The 20,333-nt window shown below is 39.7% G+C and overlaps 1 protein-coding gene and 1 pseudogene across 1 annotated transcript in view; both read right to left on the bottom strand.

The window, feature by feature from the left end:
* Positions 1-9,632, bottom strand: part of CCDC73 (coiled-coil domain containing 73) — a 76,218-nt gene extending 66,586 nt beyond the window's left edge. Inside the window, exon 1 of the mRNA XM_066363723.1 lies at positions 9,498-9,632. Coding sequence (XP_066219820.1) covers positions 9,498-9,632 — 135 coding nt within the window. The remainder of the gene's footprint in view (positions 1-9,497) is intronic.
* A 493-nt stretch (positions 9,633-10,125) lies between these two features.
* Positions 10,126-18,136, bottom strand: LOC136387960 (Golgi apparatus membrane protein TVP23 homolog B-like; annotated as a pseudogene).
* Between the last annotated feature and the right edge of the window lie 2,197 nt (positions 18,137-20,333).

Here is a 20,333-nt window from a genome sequence, read left to right as displayed (position 1 = left end):
ATATTCCAAAATTAGCCCACAGCATAAACACAAGATATCACTAGAGAAATGTAAAGCTTCTGTTGAAAACTTCAACACGCAGACTTGAGCCCCAACACACATACTGAGTCCTTCCACAAAGACCGGGAGGGTTGTTTTCTCTTTTGGTTCCATGTATTTAAGAAAATCTCCATCAAACAAAGCACTAGCTGATAACTAAGCTAAGAGCACAATGACTTCAGTGGCCACATATGAAAAAACTAAAGACTTTACAAAATTATTCCAGAAAAGTAAAAAAAAAAACAAAAAACACAATGACAACAAGCAGCCATCTTGGGGTGAGGGGAAGGAACCTGATTTCCAGAGTTGCCATATATTCAAAATGGTCATGTTTAACTTCACACAAAATATTACAAGCCATGCAAAGAAACAGGAAAGTGTGATCCATACATGGGGAAAAAATAACAGGAACTATTCCTGAGCAAGTGCAGACAATGAACTTACTAAATAGACTTTAAATCAATATATTTTTTTAAAATTTTAAGTGAGAGGAGGGTAGATACAAAGACTCTCGCATATACCCCAACTGGGATCCACGCAGCAACACCCATCTGGGGCCAATGCTCTGCACATCTGGGGCCCATGCTCATAACCAAGCTACTTTAGTGCCTGAGGCAGAGCCATCCTCAGTGCCCAGGGCCAATGTGCTCAAATCAATTGAGCCATGGCTGCAGCAGGAGAAGAGATAGGGAAAAAGAGTAGGAGGAGGGTGGGGAGAGGAAAAGCAGATGGTCTCTTCTCCTGTGTGCCCTGATCTGGAATTGAACCCAGGACTTCCACACACCAGGTCAACACTCTACCACTGAGCCAACTGGCTGGGGCCTAAATCAAAGATTTTAAATATACTCAAAGAACTAAAAGAAACCATGTACAAAGACACTGCAGTCATTAAAATGTTCACAAAGAATTCTGTGAACAAGTTTATGCTCATAAATTTGACAACTTATAGAAATATACCAATTCTTAAAAAATCATGAACTACCAAACCTCAGCCAAGGTAATATAGACAATCTAAATAGCCCTATAACCATTAACTTAAAAGCTCATAAAAAAGAAATTTCCAGGCCAGATGGTTTCACTGTAGAATTCACCATACAACTCAATATAAATTAACACTAGTTTCACAAATCCTCTTCTAGAAAAATACAAGAGGAGGGAACACAGTGTAACTCATTTTTTTAGGCCTGTTAACTATGACACCAAAACCAAAGATAGTACAAAAAAAAAAAAAACCCAAAAAACTAAGACCAATACCTATCTTTGACAAGTTTAACCAAAATAAAAAATAATAATCCTTGATACCACATTAAAAAATGGAATACAACAATGTATAAAATATACATCATGACCAAGTAGAATTTATTCCAGGTATGCAAGGCTAGTTCAACAGCTGATCAAATATACCATATCAATATGCTAAAGAAGAAAAATCCTATGATCATATCAATTTACACAGAAAAGATATTGACAAAAATCCAAGACTCATTCACAATAAAAACTCTCAGCCAGTTACAAATAAAGGAAATTACTTCAATTTGATAGAATTTATAAAAACACTGCATTTGACATTTTTAATGATGAAAGACTAAATGCTTTCCCTTTAAGATCAAAGCTGGGCCTGACCAGTGGTGGTGCAGTGGATAAAACGTCAACCTGGAACGCTGAGATCATTGGTACAAAGCCCCAAAGTTGCTGGCTCTGAACACAGGCTTATCAGCATGGGGTTCCTGGCTTGAGCCCAAAGGTCACTGGCATGAAAAGCCCCAGGTCACTGGCTTGAGGAAAGGGCCCCAGACTCAGCCCCAGTCAAGGCACATACTAGAAGCAATCTGTGCACAACTAAAGTGAAAGCCAACTACGTGCTGATTCTTCTCACCCTCTCTCTCTCTCAAAAAAATAAAAATAAAAAGGACCAAGACCAGGATATCTATCCTCATTGTCTTTATTCAACATACTACAGGAAGTTCTAGCTATGAATAGACAGACAGGAAATGGGAGAGCAAGAGAGCAAGTGGGGAGGGAATGGGAGAGAGAGAGAAAGAGAAAAACAGATTAGACTTAAGAAGTAAACTGTCTCTATTTGTAGATGACAGGATTGTATAATAGAAAATCCCCAGGAATCTATTAAAAAATCTCCCATAACTAACATAAGAGTGCAACAAGGTCACAGGATACAAGATGAACATCCAAAAAACCCAATCACATTTCTATATGCTAACAATAAAAATGCAGTAACTGAAATTAAAAACACAACAAATTTATAATCACTCCAGAGAAAAATGAAATTAGTAGGTATTCACTTAAACATGTATAGGATCTGCATGCTGATATATACAACATGGATGGATTAAAAACATGCTAAGTGAAAGAAGCCTTACCTAAAAGAGTACATACTGTATAAAATGTTAGAAAAAAACAAAACTAATTGAGTATGGGAAAAAAAATCAAGAGTGGCTAACTCCAAGAGGACTTTCTGGGTTGATGGAAATATTTTATATCTTAATAGGAGCTTGCATTATACAAGTGTACGTATCTATCAAAACTCATTGGATGTACTGTTAAGATTTATGCCCTTCATTGTATGTAAAATTTACTATAAAGAAAAAAAGGTGTAAGCAAATACTGAACTCAGCTAATGGCATGCATTCTGAAGTATTTAGGAGCTAGTGCACTGATGCATGTAGTTTACTCTGAAATCATCCAAAAAGAAGTGGTTTTCCCTTAGGCCAGCGGTTCTCAACCTGTGGATTGCGACCCCTGTGTTTTGGTCGGTCGACCCCTGCCAGGGTCGCAACCCACAGGTTGAGAACCGCTGCCTTAGGCTTTTCACCCCTCAGCTATTTTTACTTGCAAGCATTAAGGACAGAAAGGACATTCTCTCATTGGCCTTAATATGCCCACTCCTAAACCAGGTGACAAGGTGAGTGCACTGGACCCTCTTGAGTAGGTAATACCAGTCAGGATTTTACCTAACTCACATTGGTGAGAGGTCAACCCTAAGACACAAAGGGACCCTTCCAACCTAGAATAAGAAGAGAATGTATCACAACAGTAGTAAATATCTATTGTCAAAATATATTGAAAAAGGAAATAAGTACATACACATTTGAGAGGAGGTACATATTATTATAATACATACATATCTTCCCAAAGCAGTAAAATTAAAAATGTGCAAGATACTGCTTTCTGCCCTAGCTGGTTAGCTCAGTAAGAGCATCATCTGGAACAACAAGGTTGCCGGTTAGAACCCGGTCAGGGCACACACGGGAAGTAACCAATGAATGCACAACTAAGTGCAACAACAAATGGATGCTTCTCTTCCCTCTCCCCTCTCCCCTCTCTCTCCCTTCTCTCTGTCATTCTAATAATCAATCAATAAATTTTTAAAAATAATACAAAGTAAGCCCTGGCTGGATAACTCTGTTGGTTGGAACATTGTCCTGAAGCACAGAGGTTGCTGGTTTGATTCCCAGTCAGGGCACATACTGGAAAAGCTCAATGTTCCTGTCTCTCTCTCTCTGCCTCTCTCCCTGTTTCTTAAAAAAAAAAAAAAAAAAAAGGAAAAGATACTGCTTTCTTCATGTGGGCTTAATCATATACTCTCTCTTTTAAACGCTTAGGTGGGTTGTACAATCTTACTATGATTTAAATATTGTTCTAAGCATTTTTTGTGCACTGATTAACTTAGTTATAATTTTATGTGGTAAGTACTATTACCATTGCAATTTTATATAGGTGAAGAAACAGTTAGCAAGAAGATAAGTTACTTGCCTGAAGTCACACATAGGTGAACAGCAGAAGCAGTACTTAGACCTAGATGATCTGTCTCCAGTGTCTCTTTAACACATATTATACTACCTTTAAAAAATTGTGGGTTCTGTAGGATAGTATGGATTGTTATGATATACTCCTTTCCTTCAAAAACTTTAGAATTTAGTCTTCATATCCTACAAAAGTTAGAAAACCACCCAAAATCCTATTACATATTTTAAACATACAAGTATATTCTGATTATTTGGTAGAACATTTCAAAAAAAAACTAGAAATATTTGTTGAATGGAAAAAAATAGAATTTTAAGAATTGCTATCAATGTTCTAATATTATATTATTCTATTTCAGAAATCACTGTAATAGATTAAGTTGACTAATATGAAAACAGTAGTTTACTAATTAGGAAAGAGATTTTTTAAATATGAACTTTTAGGCTATCTCCTGCATATTTAAAGATGTTTATCTAGAATATGTTGTGTCCTGGCCAGGATGCTCAGTGGATAGAGCATTGTCTGGGCACGCTCCAAGGTCAGGAGTTTGATCCCCAGCTAGGGCATGCAGGAGAAGCAATCAAGGAGTGCACAACTAAAAATAAAAAATATTGATGCTTCCTGCTGTCTCTATCTCTCCTTTCTCTCCCCCTTCCCTTTCTCTCCCCTCTTCTTCTCTCTCTCTCAAAGCAATGGAAAAACTAAATAAAATAAAAAAATAAAATAGAATACTTTGTAGCTAATCAAACCAAGAAACTACCTGAAGGAGTGATTAGTATTTTGTCAGACAATATGAGAAACTGAATTGGGCAATTTCGTAGGAGGTAGATTATGAGTTTGAAAAAGAGAATAAAAGTACCCAGTTACCGTTTTGGCTGCTTGGACATGTGCCTGCTGTATGTACTATGTTCCTAAATCTGTTCAGGGTCAAGAATTGAAGAGGCCTGACCAATACACAGCCCATCTTGTAAAACTACAGCCTGAAGCAAGCACTTTTTAAAAAGCATGACACTTTCTAAAGGTTATAAAGAGTAAATAAACCATCAAATTACTCCTCTTTTATTGTTTTTGTAAAACACTTAAATCCTTGTAGTCCTAAGGCAGCTAATAAAAAATAAACACTTTTAAGGTTTCATATTCTTGGATACTTTATTAAAGTTACAGATGGAATTTTCTTACCAAATTTAATATACTTTTCCTCACTGACAATTTAATAAAAATTTTTACTAATAACTATTAAAAGCTACTTAAAGGATGCATGGAAGATAAAAATGAAAAGTTCCCCAAAATGAAAGTAATTTTTAATAGAAAGCATAGTTAAGTTAAAATCCTAATATAGTAGAAGCATATTATAATGTTACCTTTCAATAATGTGGACAATACCTATTTTTATCAGCTCTCCATGTAGAATAAATACATATATTCTAAAATCATAATATGATAATTATACTAATTATGTAGAGTATGATTCCACTCATAGCATAACTACCTTTATGGGGCACTGAAATGCTGCTTCACCACATATTATACCATTGATTACCCAGTCTTATTTCACAATTTCCTTAGCAAATTATTGCTATTAAGGAATACCCAAATTTACAATGACTTTTATTTATTGTGAATTTAAAATCTAAATTTTACTTGTTTTGATATTTAATAAATTTAAAGTGTTCTTTCTCTGAATTCCCATAATAATTTCTTCATAATACATAATACATACTTTGTGAGAGAATAGTAATTAATTTGAATAGTATGTTGTGACTATTAAAATTTAAACTTTCTTAGGGTAAGACTGAGTAGTTTTTTAAATATTGTCAAATAAATGCATATTTTAAAGTTTGAAAGTTCCGTGGTAGAAATCGTTCATTCCCATTGTAAGATGATCTGGCTTAGAAATACATTTTGTTTAAAAAGTTTCAACCCACTTCCAATATTTAGAATCTAACAGATTATACACTCAAGTTTTGATTTCACACTAAAGTTTTGATTTCTAGTTTCTCTTCAATAATTGAAAGAGTTGATAGTACAAGGTCTATTTTTCTATATGGCAACAATTTTCTGAACTGAATGAGATAGGTTAAACTGAAGACATAGCCTCTTCAGTTCAACACAATTCCTATCTATTCACATAACATTCATCACCTGAATCCTAAAGAAAGTTGTATTTTTGACCTTTCTGCTACTGTTCAGCCCTACTCATCAGTTATTCTGTATATCTATCTGATAAGGAAATTAATCAGAAATGGTGTCTAACTTGTAAAAGCACACATTATGAATTCAATATAAACTTTTTAAATTCAGATTGTTTACCTATAAAGCATTATTAATTTAAAACATTCTTTGGCCCTGGCCGGTTGGCTCAGTGGTAGAGCATCAGCCCAGCATGTGGACATCCCGGCTTCAATTCCCGGTCAGGGCACACAAGAGAAGCAACAATCTGCTTCTCCACCCCTCTGCCTCTCCTTTCTCTCTTTCTCTTCCCCTCCTGCAGAAATGGCTCGATTGGTTCAAGTGAATTGCCTTGGGTGCTGAGGATGGCTCAGTGAAGCCACCACCTCAGGCACTAAAAATAGCTCAGTTGTGAGCATGCCCCCAGATGGGCAGAGCATGAGTCCCAGATGGGGTTGCAGAGTGGATCCTGGTTGGGGCACACGCAGGAATCTATCTCCCCTTCTCTCACTTGGAAAAAAGAAAAAAGACATTCTTTTTCTTTTCCACTACTATAATTACCAATTTAGGTCCATTAGGGAAAAAAAGAATTAGGTCCCTCTCTCTTTTGTTAATTCCAAGCATAGTTAAGTACTGTAATAAAGTCTCTTTTTTTCTTTTACTCTATTTTATTGCTTATTGTGTTTACTTCTTTGAAGAAATTGTACCATTTAACCCTTTACAGTATGGCTTTAGGTTTACTGTATAATTCATTCCAGTTAAATTATTTAATATATTAATTACTTAGCTGTGTCCTAAATGCCTGCACATTTTAGTTCTTTTTCATGCTTATCCAGATACCCTTTTTAGCAGGGTTTCTTCTTTGTTAAACAGACTTCTGTTATTTTGATAGTAATTAGCTTTAGATAGGATGAATATTGTTGTAATTAAGTTTTCTTTTTTCTTTCTTTAAGTGAGAAAAGGGGAGATAGAGAGACAGACTCCCACATGTGCCCCGACCAGGATCCACCTTGCAACCCTCATCTGGGGCCAATGCTCAAATCAACTGAGCTATCCTCAGCACCCAAGGCCCACACTCAAACGAATCAATTGAGCCACTGGCTGCAAGAGGAGAAGAGAGAGAGAAGGAGGAGAGGGAAGGGAAGAGAAGCAGATGGTTGCTTTTCATGTGTGCCCTGACCAGGAATGGAACCCAGGACGTCTGCACACCAGGTCAACGCTCTATCCACTGAGCCAACTGGCTAAGGTCAAGTAAGTTTTCTTATGACAACAAATTTCAATAATTTTAAATCCCAGAATAAGATTCATATAATGAAAAGTTGTTTCAACCTCTTTTTTCCCTCACTTATACTTCATTTTCAGGCACCAAATTCTATTGCTTCTTCTTTCTGTCTCTTCTGTTCTGTCCTCACAATTATAAAGAAGTCCTACAGACTTCATCCGTAGATTATAATGGTTTTAGAGTTATTTTCCTTTTTTATTTCTTTTCTTTTCTTTTTTTTTTTTTTTTTAGGTGAGAGGAGAGGAGACAATGAGGCAGACTCCCGCATGTACCCTAAACGAGATCCTCCTGGCAACTCCTGTCTGGGACCAATGCTCAAATCAATCAAGCTATTTTTAGTGCCTGAGACTGATGTGCTCCAACAGAACTACCCTCAGCACCTGGGGCCACGGGGCCACGCTCTAACCAATTGAGCCACTGGCTGAAGGAGGGGGAGAGAGAGAGGAAGAGGAAAGGGTGGGGGAAGAAGCAGATGGTCACTTCTCCTGTGTGCCCTAACCAGGAATCAGACCTGGGACATCCATACACCAGGCTGACACACTATCCACTGTGCCACAGTCCAGGGCCAAGTTATTTTCTTCTCTTTAAAATCTTACCAACTTCAAACTGTCTTAAAGAGTTGACAACATACTCTTTATATTTATACCTACAGAGTCTCAGAAATGAAATGCTTTTAAGAAGATTTGAACAATATAGGTCTACTACTGAAGCAAAACATCTTCCACAATTTTATACTAGCTACCTCCTTTCTAAAAACCTCAGGGTGCCCTGGCCAGTTGACTCAGTGGTAGAGCGTCGACCCGGCATATGGAAGTCCTGGGTTCGATTCCCCGTCAGGGCACACAGGAGAAGCGCCCATCTACTTCTCCACCCTTCCCTCTTTCCTTTCTCTATGTTTCTCTCTTCCCCTCCTGCAGCCAAGGCTCCGTTGAAGCAAAGTTGGCCCAGGTGCTGAGGATGGCTCCATGGCCTCCACCTCAGGCGCTAGAATGGCTCCAGTTGCAGTGGAGCATTGCCCCTGGTTGGCATGCTGGGTGGATCCCGGTCGGATGCATGTGGGAGTCTATCTGTCTGCCTCCTCCCCCTTCTCACTTTGGAAAAATACAAAAAATAAAAATAAAAAATAAAAAAACCTCAGTTATCACCTTAAAACTAAGAATATTTTATTCTTTGAACTCAGAATACTTGCTACATACATTTATTTTGTCATTTAGTCATTTATTGCCTCGTTTCATTAATCATTTCATAGGTACCCAACTCATAACCTAACATAAATGTAATCCCTGAGAATATTTTTTTAATTTATTAATTTTAATGCAGTGACATTAATAAATCAGGGTACATATGTTCAGAGAAAACATCTCCAGATTATTTTGACATTTGATTATGTTGCATACATCTCGCCCAAAGTCAAATTGTCTTCTCTCACCTTCTATCTGGTTTTCTTTGTGCCTTTTCCCTCCCCCTACCCCCTCCCTCTCTTCCTTCCCCTCTCTCTGTCCCCCCACACCCCCCCCCCGTTACCATCACATCCTTGTCCATGTCTCTGAGTCTCATTTTTATGTCCCATCTATGTATGGATTCATATAGTTCTTAGTTTTTTCTGATTTACTTATTTTGCTCAGTATAATGTTATCAAGGTCCATTCATGTTATTGTAAATGATCCGATGTCATCATTTCTTATGGCTGAGTAGTATTCCATAGCACAATATATATGTACCAAAGCTTTTTAATCCACTCGTCCACAGACGGACACTTGGGCTGTTTCCAGATCTTTGCTATTGTGAACAATGCTGCCATAAACATGGGGGTGCATTTCTCCTTTTGGAACAGTTCTATGGTGTTCTTAGGGTATATTCCTAAAAGTATGATAGCTGGGTCAAAAGGCAGTTCAATTTTTAATTTTTTGAAGAGAATAGTTTTTTTAATCAGCTATAGCATCTACCTATAGTACTACCTATGGATTCCAAAGCACTCAATAAATATTAGCTGATTTATCAAGTATTTAACCATCTGAAAATGTTATATATTTGCTTTAGTTTATAAATTCTTCTTTCCCATTCCATAATGTAAACTAAATCTATTCTCTTTTACTTCATTATTTGGACAATATCTCTTTTTTCTAAATAAAAAGTTCTTCTGTTAGGTCTTTTTTTCCCTTCAAACAAACAAAAAAAACCCCACAAAAAAAAACCCTGGACATATCAAGTTCTCTGATTAAAAAGTATTTTAAAAGGTACTTACCCTTCTCATACGTAATTCTTCTAATGCTTCCAGTAAACTTGTTTTGAAATCTAATAGCTGAATAGAAAACAATGTCTCTGAAGAACTTTGAAGGGCAAGGGTAGATGATGACTCTGCCTTAAAATCATTCTCCATATTAACATTTATTTCCTGTAATGTAAAAAGGTTTTTAACTGTTAAAAAACCAAAAAACATTTATCTTTTTCAAGTAAAAGCACAGTTACCATAAAAATATAACAACCTGTATCCCATAATCCTACAAGTTTAACAATGAATAAATTTTATCATTACTCCTGATCTTGAGATACACTTAGCAAAAAAATAATTGAATTTCATTTCTTTATGGCTGAGGCTTTTTCTGTTATCCTACTGCCCTCGAGGATTAATCTTTCTACCTCTACTACCTGTCTTCTTAAAGGCAGGGTTCCTAATGTTGCAAGCAAGGATTGGCCTTTCATTAATTGTTTTACATCAACGCCAAGATAAATATCATGCTTCCTAAACTCTGCCTTGATGGAAAGCACTTTTTAAGGATAGTGCTAATACTAATTAATAACAATGCAATCTTTAAACCTAACAAAGTTGGAAGAGGACTAAGATAACTACCTTTTATTAAAAACCAAGATACTTATGCCTGACCTGTAGTGGTGCAGTGGATAAAGCGTCGACCTGGAAATGCTGAGGTCGCCGGTTCAAAACCCTGGGCTTGCCTGGTCAAGGCACATATGGGAGTTGATGCTTCCAGCTCCTCCCCCCCTTCTCTCTCTCTCTCTCTCTCTCTCTCTCTCTCTCTCTCTGTCTCTCCCTCTCCTCTCTAAAATGAATTTTTAAAAAAATTAAAAAAAAAAAAAAAACCAAGATACCTAAATATCTTTCTCAACCCCAAAAATGCATGAGTTAGGCCGCAAAAGAACTTTTCAACTTTTGTTTTAATAATTATCAATTCACAGGTATTTGTAAAGAAATGTACAGGGAGTCCTACATACCATTCACTTAGCCTCTCACAATCTTAGTATCTTGTATAAAAATAGTACAATATAAAAATTGTGTATCTGACATTTGTACAATCCACAGAGCTTATACAATTAAAACTGAGAAAATTTAAAAATACTTAATTCATATAAAAAGAAGTATATATTGTAAAATCCTAACATTGGCCCTGGCCGGTTGGCTCAGTGGTAGAGCGTCGGCCTGGCGTGCAGAAGTCCCAGGTTCAATTCCCGGCCAGAGCACACAGGAGAAGAGCCCATCTGCTTCTCCACTCCTCCCCCTCTCCTTCCTCTCTGTCTCTCTCTTCCCCTCCCGCCGGGGCTCCATTGGAGCAAGGATGGCCCTGGCGCTCTGGGGATGGCTCCTTGGCCTCTGCCCCAGGCGCTGGAGTGGCTCTGGTCACGACAGAGCGACGCCCCAAAGGGGCAGAGCATCGCCCCCTGGTGGGCAGAGCGTCGCCCCCTGGTGGGCGTGCCGGGTGGATCCCGGTCGGGTGCATGCGTTACTCTGTCTGACTGTCTCTCCCCGTTTCCAGCTTCAGAAAAATGCAAAAAAAAAAAAAAAAATTCTAACATTAAATAATTGTTTACATTAAAAACTAACATTTTCCTAAACAAAAAAGTTAGCAATAAAAGTGGGATTGTTCTATTTGCAAAGCTCCTTCATATCTGGTTTAGAAGGAGACAACTAGATTCAGTATGTTGCAATATCATATCATTCAGATGATGGAAAACTCTACTGTTCTCTAATGAGAAAATGAAGAATGAAAAAAAGAAAGAACCTGACCAGTGGTGGTGCAGTGCACAGAATGTCCACCCAGAGCACTGAGGTCTGCAGTTAGAAACCCCAAGGTCACAGGCTCGTCAATAGACTCATCAGCTTGAGTGCAGAATCATCAAAATAATCCCAAGGTCACTGGTTTGAGCAAGGAGTCACTGGCTTGGCTTGAGCCCCTCAGTCAAGGCACATATGAGAAGCAATCAACAAACAAAGCAAAGAAACTACAAGTTGATGCTTCTTGTCTCTCTCCACCCTCTCTCTCTCTCCATTCCCATCTCTCTTTCTCTCTCTCAAATCAGTAATAAAAAAAGAATGTTGCCATACTGGTTAAATTCTTTCTGCTGCCCACTGTGCACCTGATATAGCCATATAGATCGGCACCTGGTAGCACCACACCCATGGTAACCTCTGCCAACCACTTCACTGTGAAGAAAAGAGCACTGAAGGCAAATATCACCCAAAGCACTGGACAAATAAGTCCTAATCAAAAGATGCTTGTTTCAGCCTCTAAAACAGTTTTATTCTCTTGAGGGAATGCCTTCCTAGACTCAAGCACCCAATGCTTTATTCCATATTCATCAATATGATTCCACCAACGCAGGCCAACTATTAATCTACCTGTGACAGTCTCTTTTTTTCCCCCGAAGTTAGAAGCGGGGAGGCAGTCAGACAGACTCCCACATGCGCCCGCCAGGGATCCACCTGGCATGCCCACCTGGGGGTGATGCTCTGCCCATCTGGGGCGTTACTCTGTTGCGGCCAGAGCCATTCTAACTCCTGAGGCGGAGGCCATTAGCTGTCCTCAGCACCTGGGCCAACTCTGCTTCAATGGAGCCTTGGCTGCAGGAGGGGAAGAGAGAGATAGAAAAGAAGGAGAGGGGGAAAGGTGGAGAAGCAGATGGACGCTTCTCCTGTGAGCCTTGACCAGGAATCGAACCCAGGACTTCCACATGGTGGGCCGGTACTCTACTGCTGAGCCAACTGGCCAGGGCCTACCTGTGACATTCTTGACTGCCCAAAAGTCACATGACAACAGAAAGATGACTGTCACCATACAGGCAATAAAACTGCTGCTTAAAAATTCTCAGACAAGATAGATTACAATTGCACTGTCTCAAAAGAATGGGAAAATGATGCCACTGGATGTCTGATTTTGGATTTTTTAGTTCTATTAGCTGTTTCCTCTACTGCAGCAAACAGTGCAACATCTTCAGCGTCATCATTACTATCCTGATGCAACACTGTGGCCTTATGGCAGCCCCACTTCCAGCAGCCACTGGGCAGGGACCCTTTTTTCTATTTAGTTTTCATATATTTCATGGTTTTCTCAAATATCTGCTGATTCCTGTCTGCTCATATTTCAAAGTAATGCATTAAAGGACAACAAAGAGATACAACTACCAAAGGCAAGATATGAATTTTGACTGGATCCTAGATGGAAAAACAGGATAGCTATTAAGAACAGTTGAGGAACAATTGGGAAAATTTGAGTGTTGAGTATAGTAGCTGATATCCCTAGGTCTATATTAGATTTTTTATATAGCTATGAGGGAAAATGTCCTTGTCCTTGTTTTTAAGGAGACACATGCCAAGTATTTCAAAATAAGGTATCATGATGCTTAAAAATTACTTTCAACAGGTTCAGAAAAGAGAAGTATATACATATAAAGATAGAAGCTGCCTGACCAGGCGGTGGCACAGTAGATAGAATGTCGGACTGGGAAGTGGAGGACCCAGGTTGAGACCCCAAGGTCACCAGCTTGAATGTGGGCTCATCTAATTTGAGCAAAGCTCACCAGCTTGGACCCAAGGTTGCTGGCTTGAGCAAGGGGTTACTCAGTCTGCTGAAAGCCCACGGTCAAGCACATATGAGAAAGCAATCAATGAACAACTAAGGTGTCGCAACGAAAAACTAATGATTGCTGCTTCTCACCTCTCTCCATTCCTGTTTGTCTGTCCCTATCTATCCCTCTCTCTGACTCTCTCTCTGTCTCTGTTAAAAAAAAAAATAGAAGCAAATGTAGCAGATTTTCAATAACTCTTGAATATAAAGAGCCCAAAGGGATTAGTTCTCTTATTTAAACTCCCCTATGGCTTGAAATTTTTCAAGATAAAATATTAGGGAAAATAGAATGACACACTATAATCAAAACAACAGATAATAACAAGTGTTGGTAAAGATATGAGAAATTGGTATCCTCATAAATTACTAAGGGGAATATATAATGATGCAACCACTTTGGAAAACAGTCAAGCAGTTCCCTAACAGGTTAAACTAAGAGTTACCATAAAAGACAGCAATTCCACTACCAGGTACTCAAAAGAACACTGTACATGAATGTTCATAGAAGCATTATTCATAATTACCAAAAAGTGAAAACAATGCAAATGTCTATCAACTAATGAACAGGTAACTTCAGCTGTGCAAAAAACCACACTTGAAACAATGTTAGTCCTCAAAAAAATTCATGATGAACTGCACAGAGTAGTCGACCAGTGAAACTTTAATTAGGTTCTTAGCATATGCAAAACACTATGCAAATTCTACAAGATATGAGTTCACAACCCTTTGGAGAGATAGCTATTAAGAACAGTTGAGGAACACAACAGAAACCAACAGATGTGATAAGCACTAAAGTAGAAGCATATACAAAGTACCTATAGAAAACACAAATAAGAAAGCAATTCTAGGCCCTGGCCGGTTGGCTCAGTGGTAGAGCGTCAGCCTGGCGTGCGGAAGTCCCAGGTTCGATTCCCGGCCAGGGCACACAGGAGAAGCGCCATCTGCTTCTCCACCCCTCCCCCTCTCCTTCCTCTCTGTCTCTCTCTTCCCCTCCCGCAGCCAAGGCTCCATTGGAGCAAAGATGGCCGGGACGCTGGGGATGGCCCCATGGCCTCTGCCTCAGGCGCTAGAGTGGCTCTGGTCGCAACAGAGCGACGCCCCGGAGGGGCAGAGCATCGCCCCCTGGTGGGCATGCCGGGTGGATCCCGGTCGGGCGCATGTGGGAGTCTGTCTGACTGCCTCCCTGTTTCCAGCTTCAGAAAAATACAAAAAAAAAAAAAAAAAAGAAAGCAATTCTATCTTTGGGCTTAAGAGTATTATAGAAAAGTTAATATTGGTACTAGGACTTAAGTATTGTCTGGCAAAGGTTATGGGGAAAAATAAAATAAGCAAAATGATAATTATGTATTTACATTGTTTATCATTTCTATAAAACACATCCATTTACCAATAGAAATGTCTACGAGATAGTGCAAATCTAGATGATTTGCTACTCAGCTCTGTGAGCCAGTGCTGCAGTTTTATTTACTTGTGTATTCCACCCTCCCCAGAGCCCCGCATTATATCTGGCGCATAATAGGCACTGAATAAATCTTCTAGTTTGAAAACATACCAAATTTATCCGACGTACTTGCTGTTCCCCCTCCATCTGGAATGCTCTAACCTCACATTTACAGCACTTCCTGCATGTTTTTCCAGGCCTCACTCAGCTGAAATGTTAACTGTTCCGTATGCACCATCCTCAATCACCCTTCAGCACATCATCCTGCTTTATTTTCTTCACCATTAGCCAAATTTATCTGTTAATTATCTATTTATTATTTCTCCTCCTTTAAAATACAGTGTCTGTAAATTCATGGTGCACTTTTGACCGGTCACAGAAAAGCAACAAAAGACGATAGAGATGCAAAATCTGTACCAAATAAAAGAAAAACCCTCCCAGTTTCTATAGGATGATGTGGCAGCATGTGCGCATGCGCAGATGATGACGTTACACTGTGTATACAGCGGAGCAGCCCACAGCCATGCCAGTCGAGATGTGGACGGTACAGAGGAAAATTCAGTGTGTTCTGTGGCTCGCTAAATTCGAATCCGTGACCAAAGTCCAACGTGAATATCAACGCATTTATAACAAAGCGCCACCATACAGGAATAACATTACTCGGTGGGATAAGCAGTTGAAGAAAACCAGCAGTTTGGTGGAAAAACCCCGTTCTGGTAGGCCATCAGTCAGTGACGAGTCTGTAGAGGCTATACAGGATAGCTACCTAAGGAGCCCTAAAAAATCTGTGTGTGAGCCCACATCAAACTGCACTAAATAGGTATGAAACTGGGAGAGTTTTCCTTTTATTTGGTGCAGAATTCACATTTCTATCGTCTTTTGTTGCTTTCCTGTGACCAGTCAAAAGTGCACCATGACTTTACGGACACACTGTATAAGCTTTATCAGAGCACAATCTCAACTGTCCTGGCTATGTCGTGTCTTCAGCACCTAGGACAGGGCCTGATATACTATGGGAATATCAGCAATTAAATAAATATCTGTTGAATACTACATTAATTTACCTTGCTACCCTAGTCCTTTACAGGCACATAAATAATCATACAAAGAGCAACAGACTGGGCCTTGGCCAGATAACTTGGTTGGTTGGAACATCGTCCCAAAGTGCAGACAGAGGGTGCTGGTTCAATCTCCAGTCAAAGTACATACAGGAACAGATTATGTTCCTGTCTCCCTTTCTCTTCCTTTCTCTAAAATCAGTACATAACATTTTTTTAAAATCAACATATTGGGAATTATTTGATATTAACACATCTGTTATACGCAGTCATGATTACAAACAAACTGCTTGATATTTCTGGATCTACTTTCTTACCTTATCTTTAATCTACTCCCAGATCCAAAGTTCTTATCTAGTGCCTATCATGTGAATGATTCCAGTGCACCTTTAGTTGTCTCAAAGGTACTCACTTGCATTTCACTCATATTCAACTAATCAAAATTTGCAATTTCTTCTCAAATCTTTTAAACTTCATTTCTATCAGTAGTTTGACATATTTGATTTAAATCTCCAATACACAGTCACAAAACTTTGATCTCCACCTTTCTTTCTTTCTGTTTCTCTCCCTCTCTCTGTCCCATCTCTCTCTCTCTCCTTCTCTTTCTCTCACTTCCTTTCACTCTCCATCATCCCCTATAATCTTTAAATGAACATGTTTGTTCTTCCCTCTAATTGGCCATTAAATTCATTCTACATCACTATTCCTACTGCTATCAATCTAGTCAGACCCTCATTGCCTCAGACATGAATTATAATCACCCTTTCCTGTTTTCCCTTTATTTAATCTTCTCTCCCACATTAATCTATCCTGCATGTTTTCTCCAGCATTTTTCAAAACAGCACCTAAAGCTCAGCAATCTCCAAATTCAAAAGGGCTCCTCTTTCTACAAATCAAGTCCAAATGCATCTCCCTAATTTTTAAGGGTTCCCCACTTTATAGTTTCATCCTCCTCCTCAATTTTATTCTTCTGCATCCAACAGAAGTTCCAATAAAAGACCAAAATGCCCTCTATTATAGTTTCCTTACTGTCTCTACCTAATCTATGCTCATACTCACCTCTGTACCTAGAATAATTTTTCAGCTTTCCCCTTTACCTAAATGCTATCCATCCTTTATGCCCAATTCAAGGCTCCTTTCCTCCAGGAGTCCTCCCTGACCACTCTAAACCAGTCTGACCCCTCTATTCTCCAAATTTTTATTGCATGCTTAAACTCAACACTACAAAGTTAAAAATAATTTACCAGTTGTCCTATGTGTGTTCAATCTGCCTCTCCAAATGGATGTTTCTTAAAGGCAAGAATTGTTCTACACTTGTTTCATTTACTCTCCCACAGCATTTAATACAGTTCTAGGCACAAATACTCAATGAATTAACTAGCAATTAGAAAAGCTTACTTTGTAAAAACTTCTTACATACTACAAGGTAATTTCACCTTTATTTTTCCTTTGATCCTTAAATTGCTTCACTGAGGTTTCTAGCATACTACTTCCTATACAGTATGGTAAGAATGATAGTTGAACTTAAAGTCAGAGGCCTAGACTTGGGCAAAAACTTGACTGCTTTGTCAACTGTGCAACCTTGGGGGAAAGACTAATTTTTCTAAGAATTGGTGCTGGGCAGATAAAATATATTATGCTCACTTTGTTAAAAGATGGTGCTGCCCACGTGGAAGCCTGTTGCCCAGGTGATTGCTTGGGATGGGAGTGATTATGTTAATATGTGTTGAGGGAGGGCTTTTGCGCCAAAAGGTTTTAAAAGGAAGAGAGATCACATTGTTCTGGGGGAAGAGTGATTAAGCCTATGCTGTAGGAGAGCAGAGTAAGGCCACGTGGAAGTGAGGAGAGGCAGCCAAGTGGCCGAGTGCTGAAGGAGAAGCCAGTTTGTGTAGAGTTTGTGCAGAGAGAAGATGGGGAACAGAAGTGAATAAGGCTGGTGAGGTAGACACCTTTGATTCTAGGAAACTCGGATAAGTCAGTAGCTTTGCCTGACCAGGTGGTGGCGCAGTGGATAGAGCGTTGGACTGGGATGCGGAAGACCCAGGTTCGAGACCCCGAGGTCCCCAGCTTGAGCACGGGCTCATCTGGTTTGAGCAAAAGCCCACCAGCTTGAACCCAAGGTCACTGGCCCCAGCAAGGGGTTACTTGGTCTGCTGAAGGCCCGCGGTCAATGCACATATGAGATAGCAATCAATGAACAACTAAGGTGTTGCAACAAAAAACTGATGTTCGATGCTTCTCATCTCTCTTCGTTCCTGTCTGTCTGTCCCTGTCTATCCCTCTCTCTGACTCACTGTTTCTGTAAAAAATAAATTAATTAATTTAAAAAAATTAAAAAAAAAAAAAAGTCAGTAGCTTTGTGAGCACTGAATGAGTGGGTTTTGGAGCCCAGTGTGTGTTTTTACTTACCCGCTGGGTGCAAGCTAGGATTAAAGGTAATGGCCCACCAGTTCTTGGCTCCATTGTTTACCATCTGTCCGAATCTAATGCAAACCTGCATGGGCCAGGCAGCTCTGATGGTGGCCATGTCTACTGGCTTTACATTTGATTTCCTAATTTGACAATAATTCCAAGTTTGAACCAAAAAGTAAAGCCCATATTTTTTTGTATTTTTCTGAAGCTGGAAACGGGGAGAGACAGACAGACTCCTGCATGCGCCCGACCGGGATCCACCCGGCAGGCCCACCAGGGGCGATGCTCTGCCCACCAGGGGGCGATGCTCTGCCCCTCCAGGGTGTCGCTCTGCTGCGACCAGAGCCACTCTAGCGCCTGGGGCAGAGGCCAAGGAGCCATCCCCAGCGCCCAGGCCATCTTTGCTCCAATGGAGCCTTGGCTGCGGGAGGGGAAGAGAGAGACAGAGAGGAGGGGGGGGGGGGTGGAGAAGCAAATGGGCGCTTCTCCTGTGTGCCCTGGCCGGGAATCGAACCCGGGTCCCCCGCATGCCAGGCCGATGCTCTACCAAAAGCCCATATTTTAAATAGTAGCACTGTTGAAGGCTTGAAACATTTTAAAGTATATTAACAACCCCAATCAGTTAAATTATTAAATAATTATAAAAATCTACAACTAGGCCCTGGCCGGTTGGCTCAGTGGTAGAGCATCAGCCTGGCGTGCAGGAGTCCCGGGTTCGATTCCTGGCCAGGGCACACAAGAGAAGCACCCATCTGCTTCTCCATCCCTCCCCCTCTCCTTCTGCTCTGTCTCTCTCTTCCCCTCCCATAGTCAAGGCTCCATTGGAGCAAAGATGGCCCAGGTGCTGGGGATGACTCTGTAGCCTCTGCCTCAGGTGCTAGGATGGCTCTGGATGCAACAGAGCGACGCCCCAGAGGGGCAGAGCATCACCCCCTGGTGGGCATGCCAGGTGGATCCCGGTCAGGCGCATGCGGGAGTCTGTCTGCCTGCCTCCGTTTCCAGCTTCGGAAAAACGAAAAAAAAAAAATCTACAACTATGTTGGATTTGGATTTTGTTTTCTATACTATTGAGACTTTTTTTAATACTATGCATAATAATGGTAATGTACTATAGAGACTTTTTTTAATACTATGCATAAGAATGGTAACGCTTTTAAGTATTAATATTTTATCTGAGAGCTGTATTTTTCCCATTTGGTACACTTTTAAATTTTATAATCAGAGTTAGAAGCAGTGTTATAGAAAGAGCAAAACAGGCAAAGTATTGATATATGGGAATTGATCCCATGGTCTTAAGTTACTAAGCATTTTGTTTTAGCCCAGAGATTTGCAACCTCTGTGCTAGAACAGAGGATTATGCATATGTTATAGGTTAGAAAGTCATTATTCCTTTCAGTCGTGTAGAAAGCCAGGCACAACCTGGAAAAACACCCAGGGCTGGATGCAACTGGTCAGAAGTAACTTTGTCCACAAGCCTCTATGCACCATACAAATACTATGTTTTCATCTCCCAAATGTGCCATGCATGCGAGGTGGAAAATGTAAGAAGTACTCTTCCAACTATTTCTGCTAACTCAGTGAGTAGGATATTTTCAGTTGCAAATACAGAAAACACAATTCAAACTGGCTTTATTAAGAAAGAAAATTTAAGGCCTTGGCCAGGTAGCTCAGTTGGTACAGTGTCGTCCCAATATGCCAAGGTTGTAGGTTCAATCCCCAATCAGGGCACATACAAAAACAACCAACGGATGCATAAATAAGTAGAACAACAAATCAATGTTCCTCTCTCTTTTCCTCTCTCTAAAATCAATCAATAAATGAAAATCAAAAGAAAATTTATTGGCTTGTCTGATTTAAAAATCTAGAATTTATCTGGCTTCAGACAAGCAATATGACCAGCACCTGAATTATTCCTCTCTTAATTTTTGTCTATGTTCCCTTGATACTGGTTACTATCTTAGCAGACTATCTTTTCATAATGCCAGAATGGCTGCAAGCAGCTACCAAGGTTACACACTTCCTTGTTTCTTCTTCCAGCAAGAAAAAGAGATTCTGTGTTGCAATAAAAGTTCTAAGGTTACCTATTTGCAGCTGCCTGGGTTACCTTTCCATCCCTGAACCAATCGCTGAGCTCAGGATTGATGGGAGCACAGTTCAACAAACTCAACTTTTGGAGCTGGAGATGATGTCAATTCAGGTTAATCTTACAATTATCACATACCTGAGAAAGTGAGGAGGACTATTTAGGGAAATGTCAGATACTGTTATCAGTAAAGAGGAAGAATGTACAGTATTCTGGTCAGTAAAAAAAG

The sequence above is a fragment of the Saccopteryx leptura genome, chromosome 1, assembly GCF_036850995.1.
Source record: "Saccopteryx leptura isolate mSacLep1 chromosome 1, mSacLep1_pri_phased_curated, whole genome shotgun sequence".
Lineage (NCBI taxonomy): Eukaryota > Metazoa > Chordata > Mammalia > Chiroptera > Emballonuridae > Saccopteryx > Saccopteryx leptura.
This window is presented reverse-complemented; position numbering and strand designations above follow the sequence as displayed.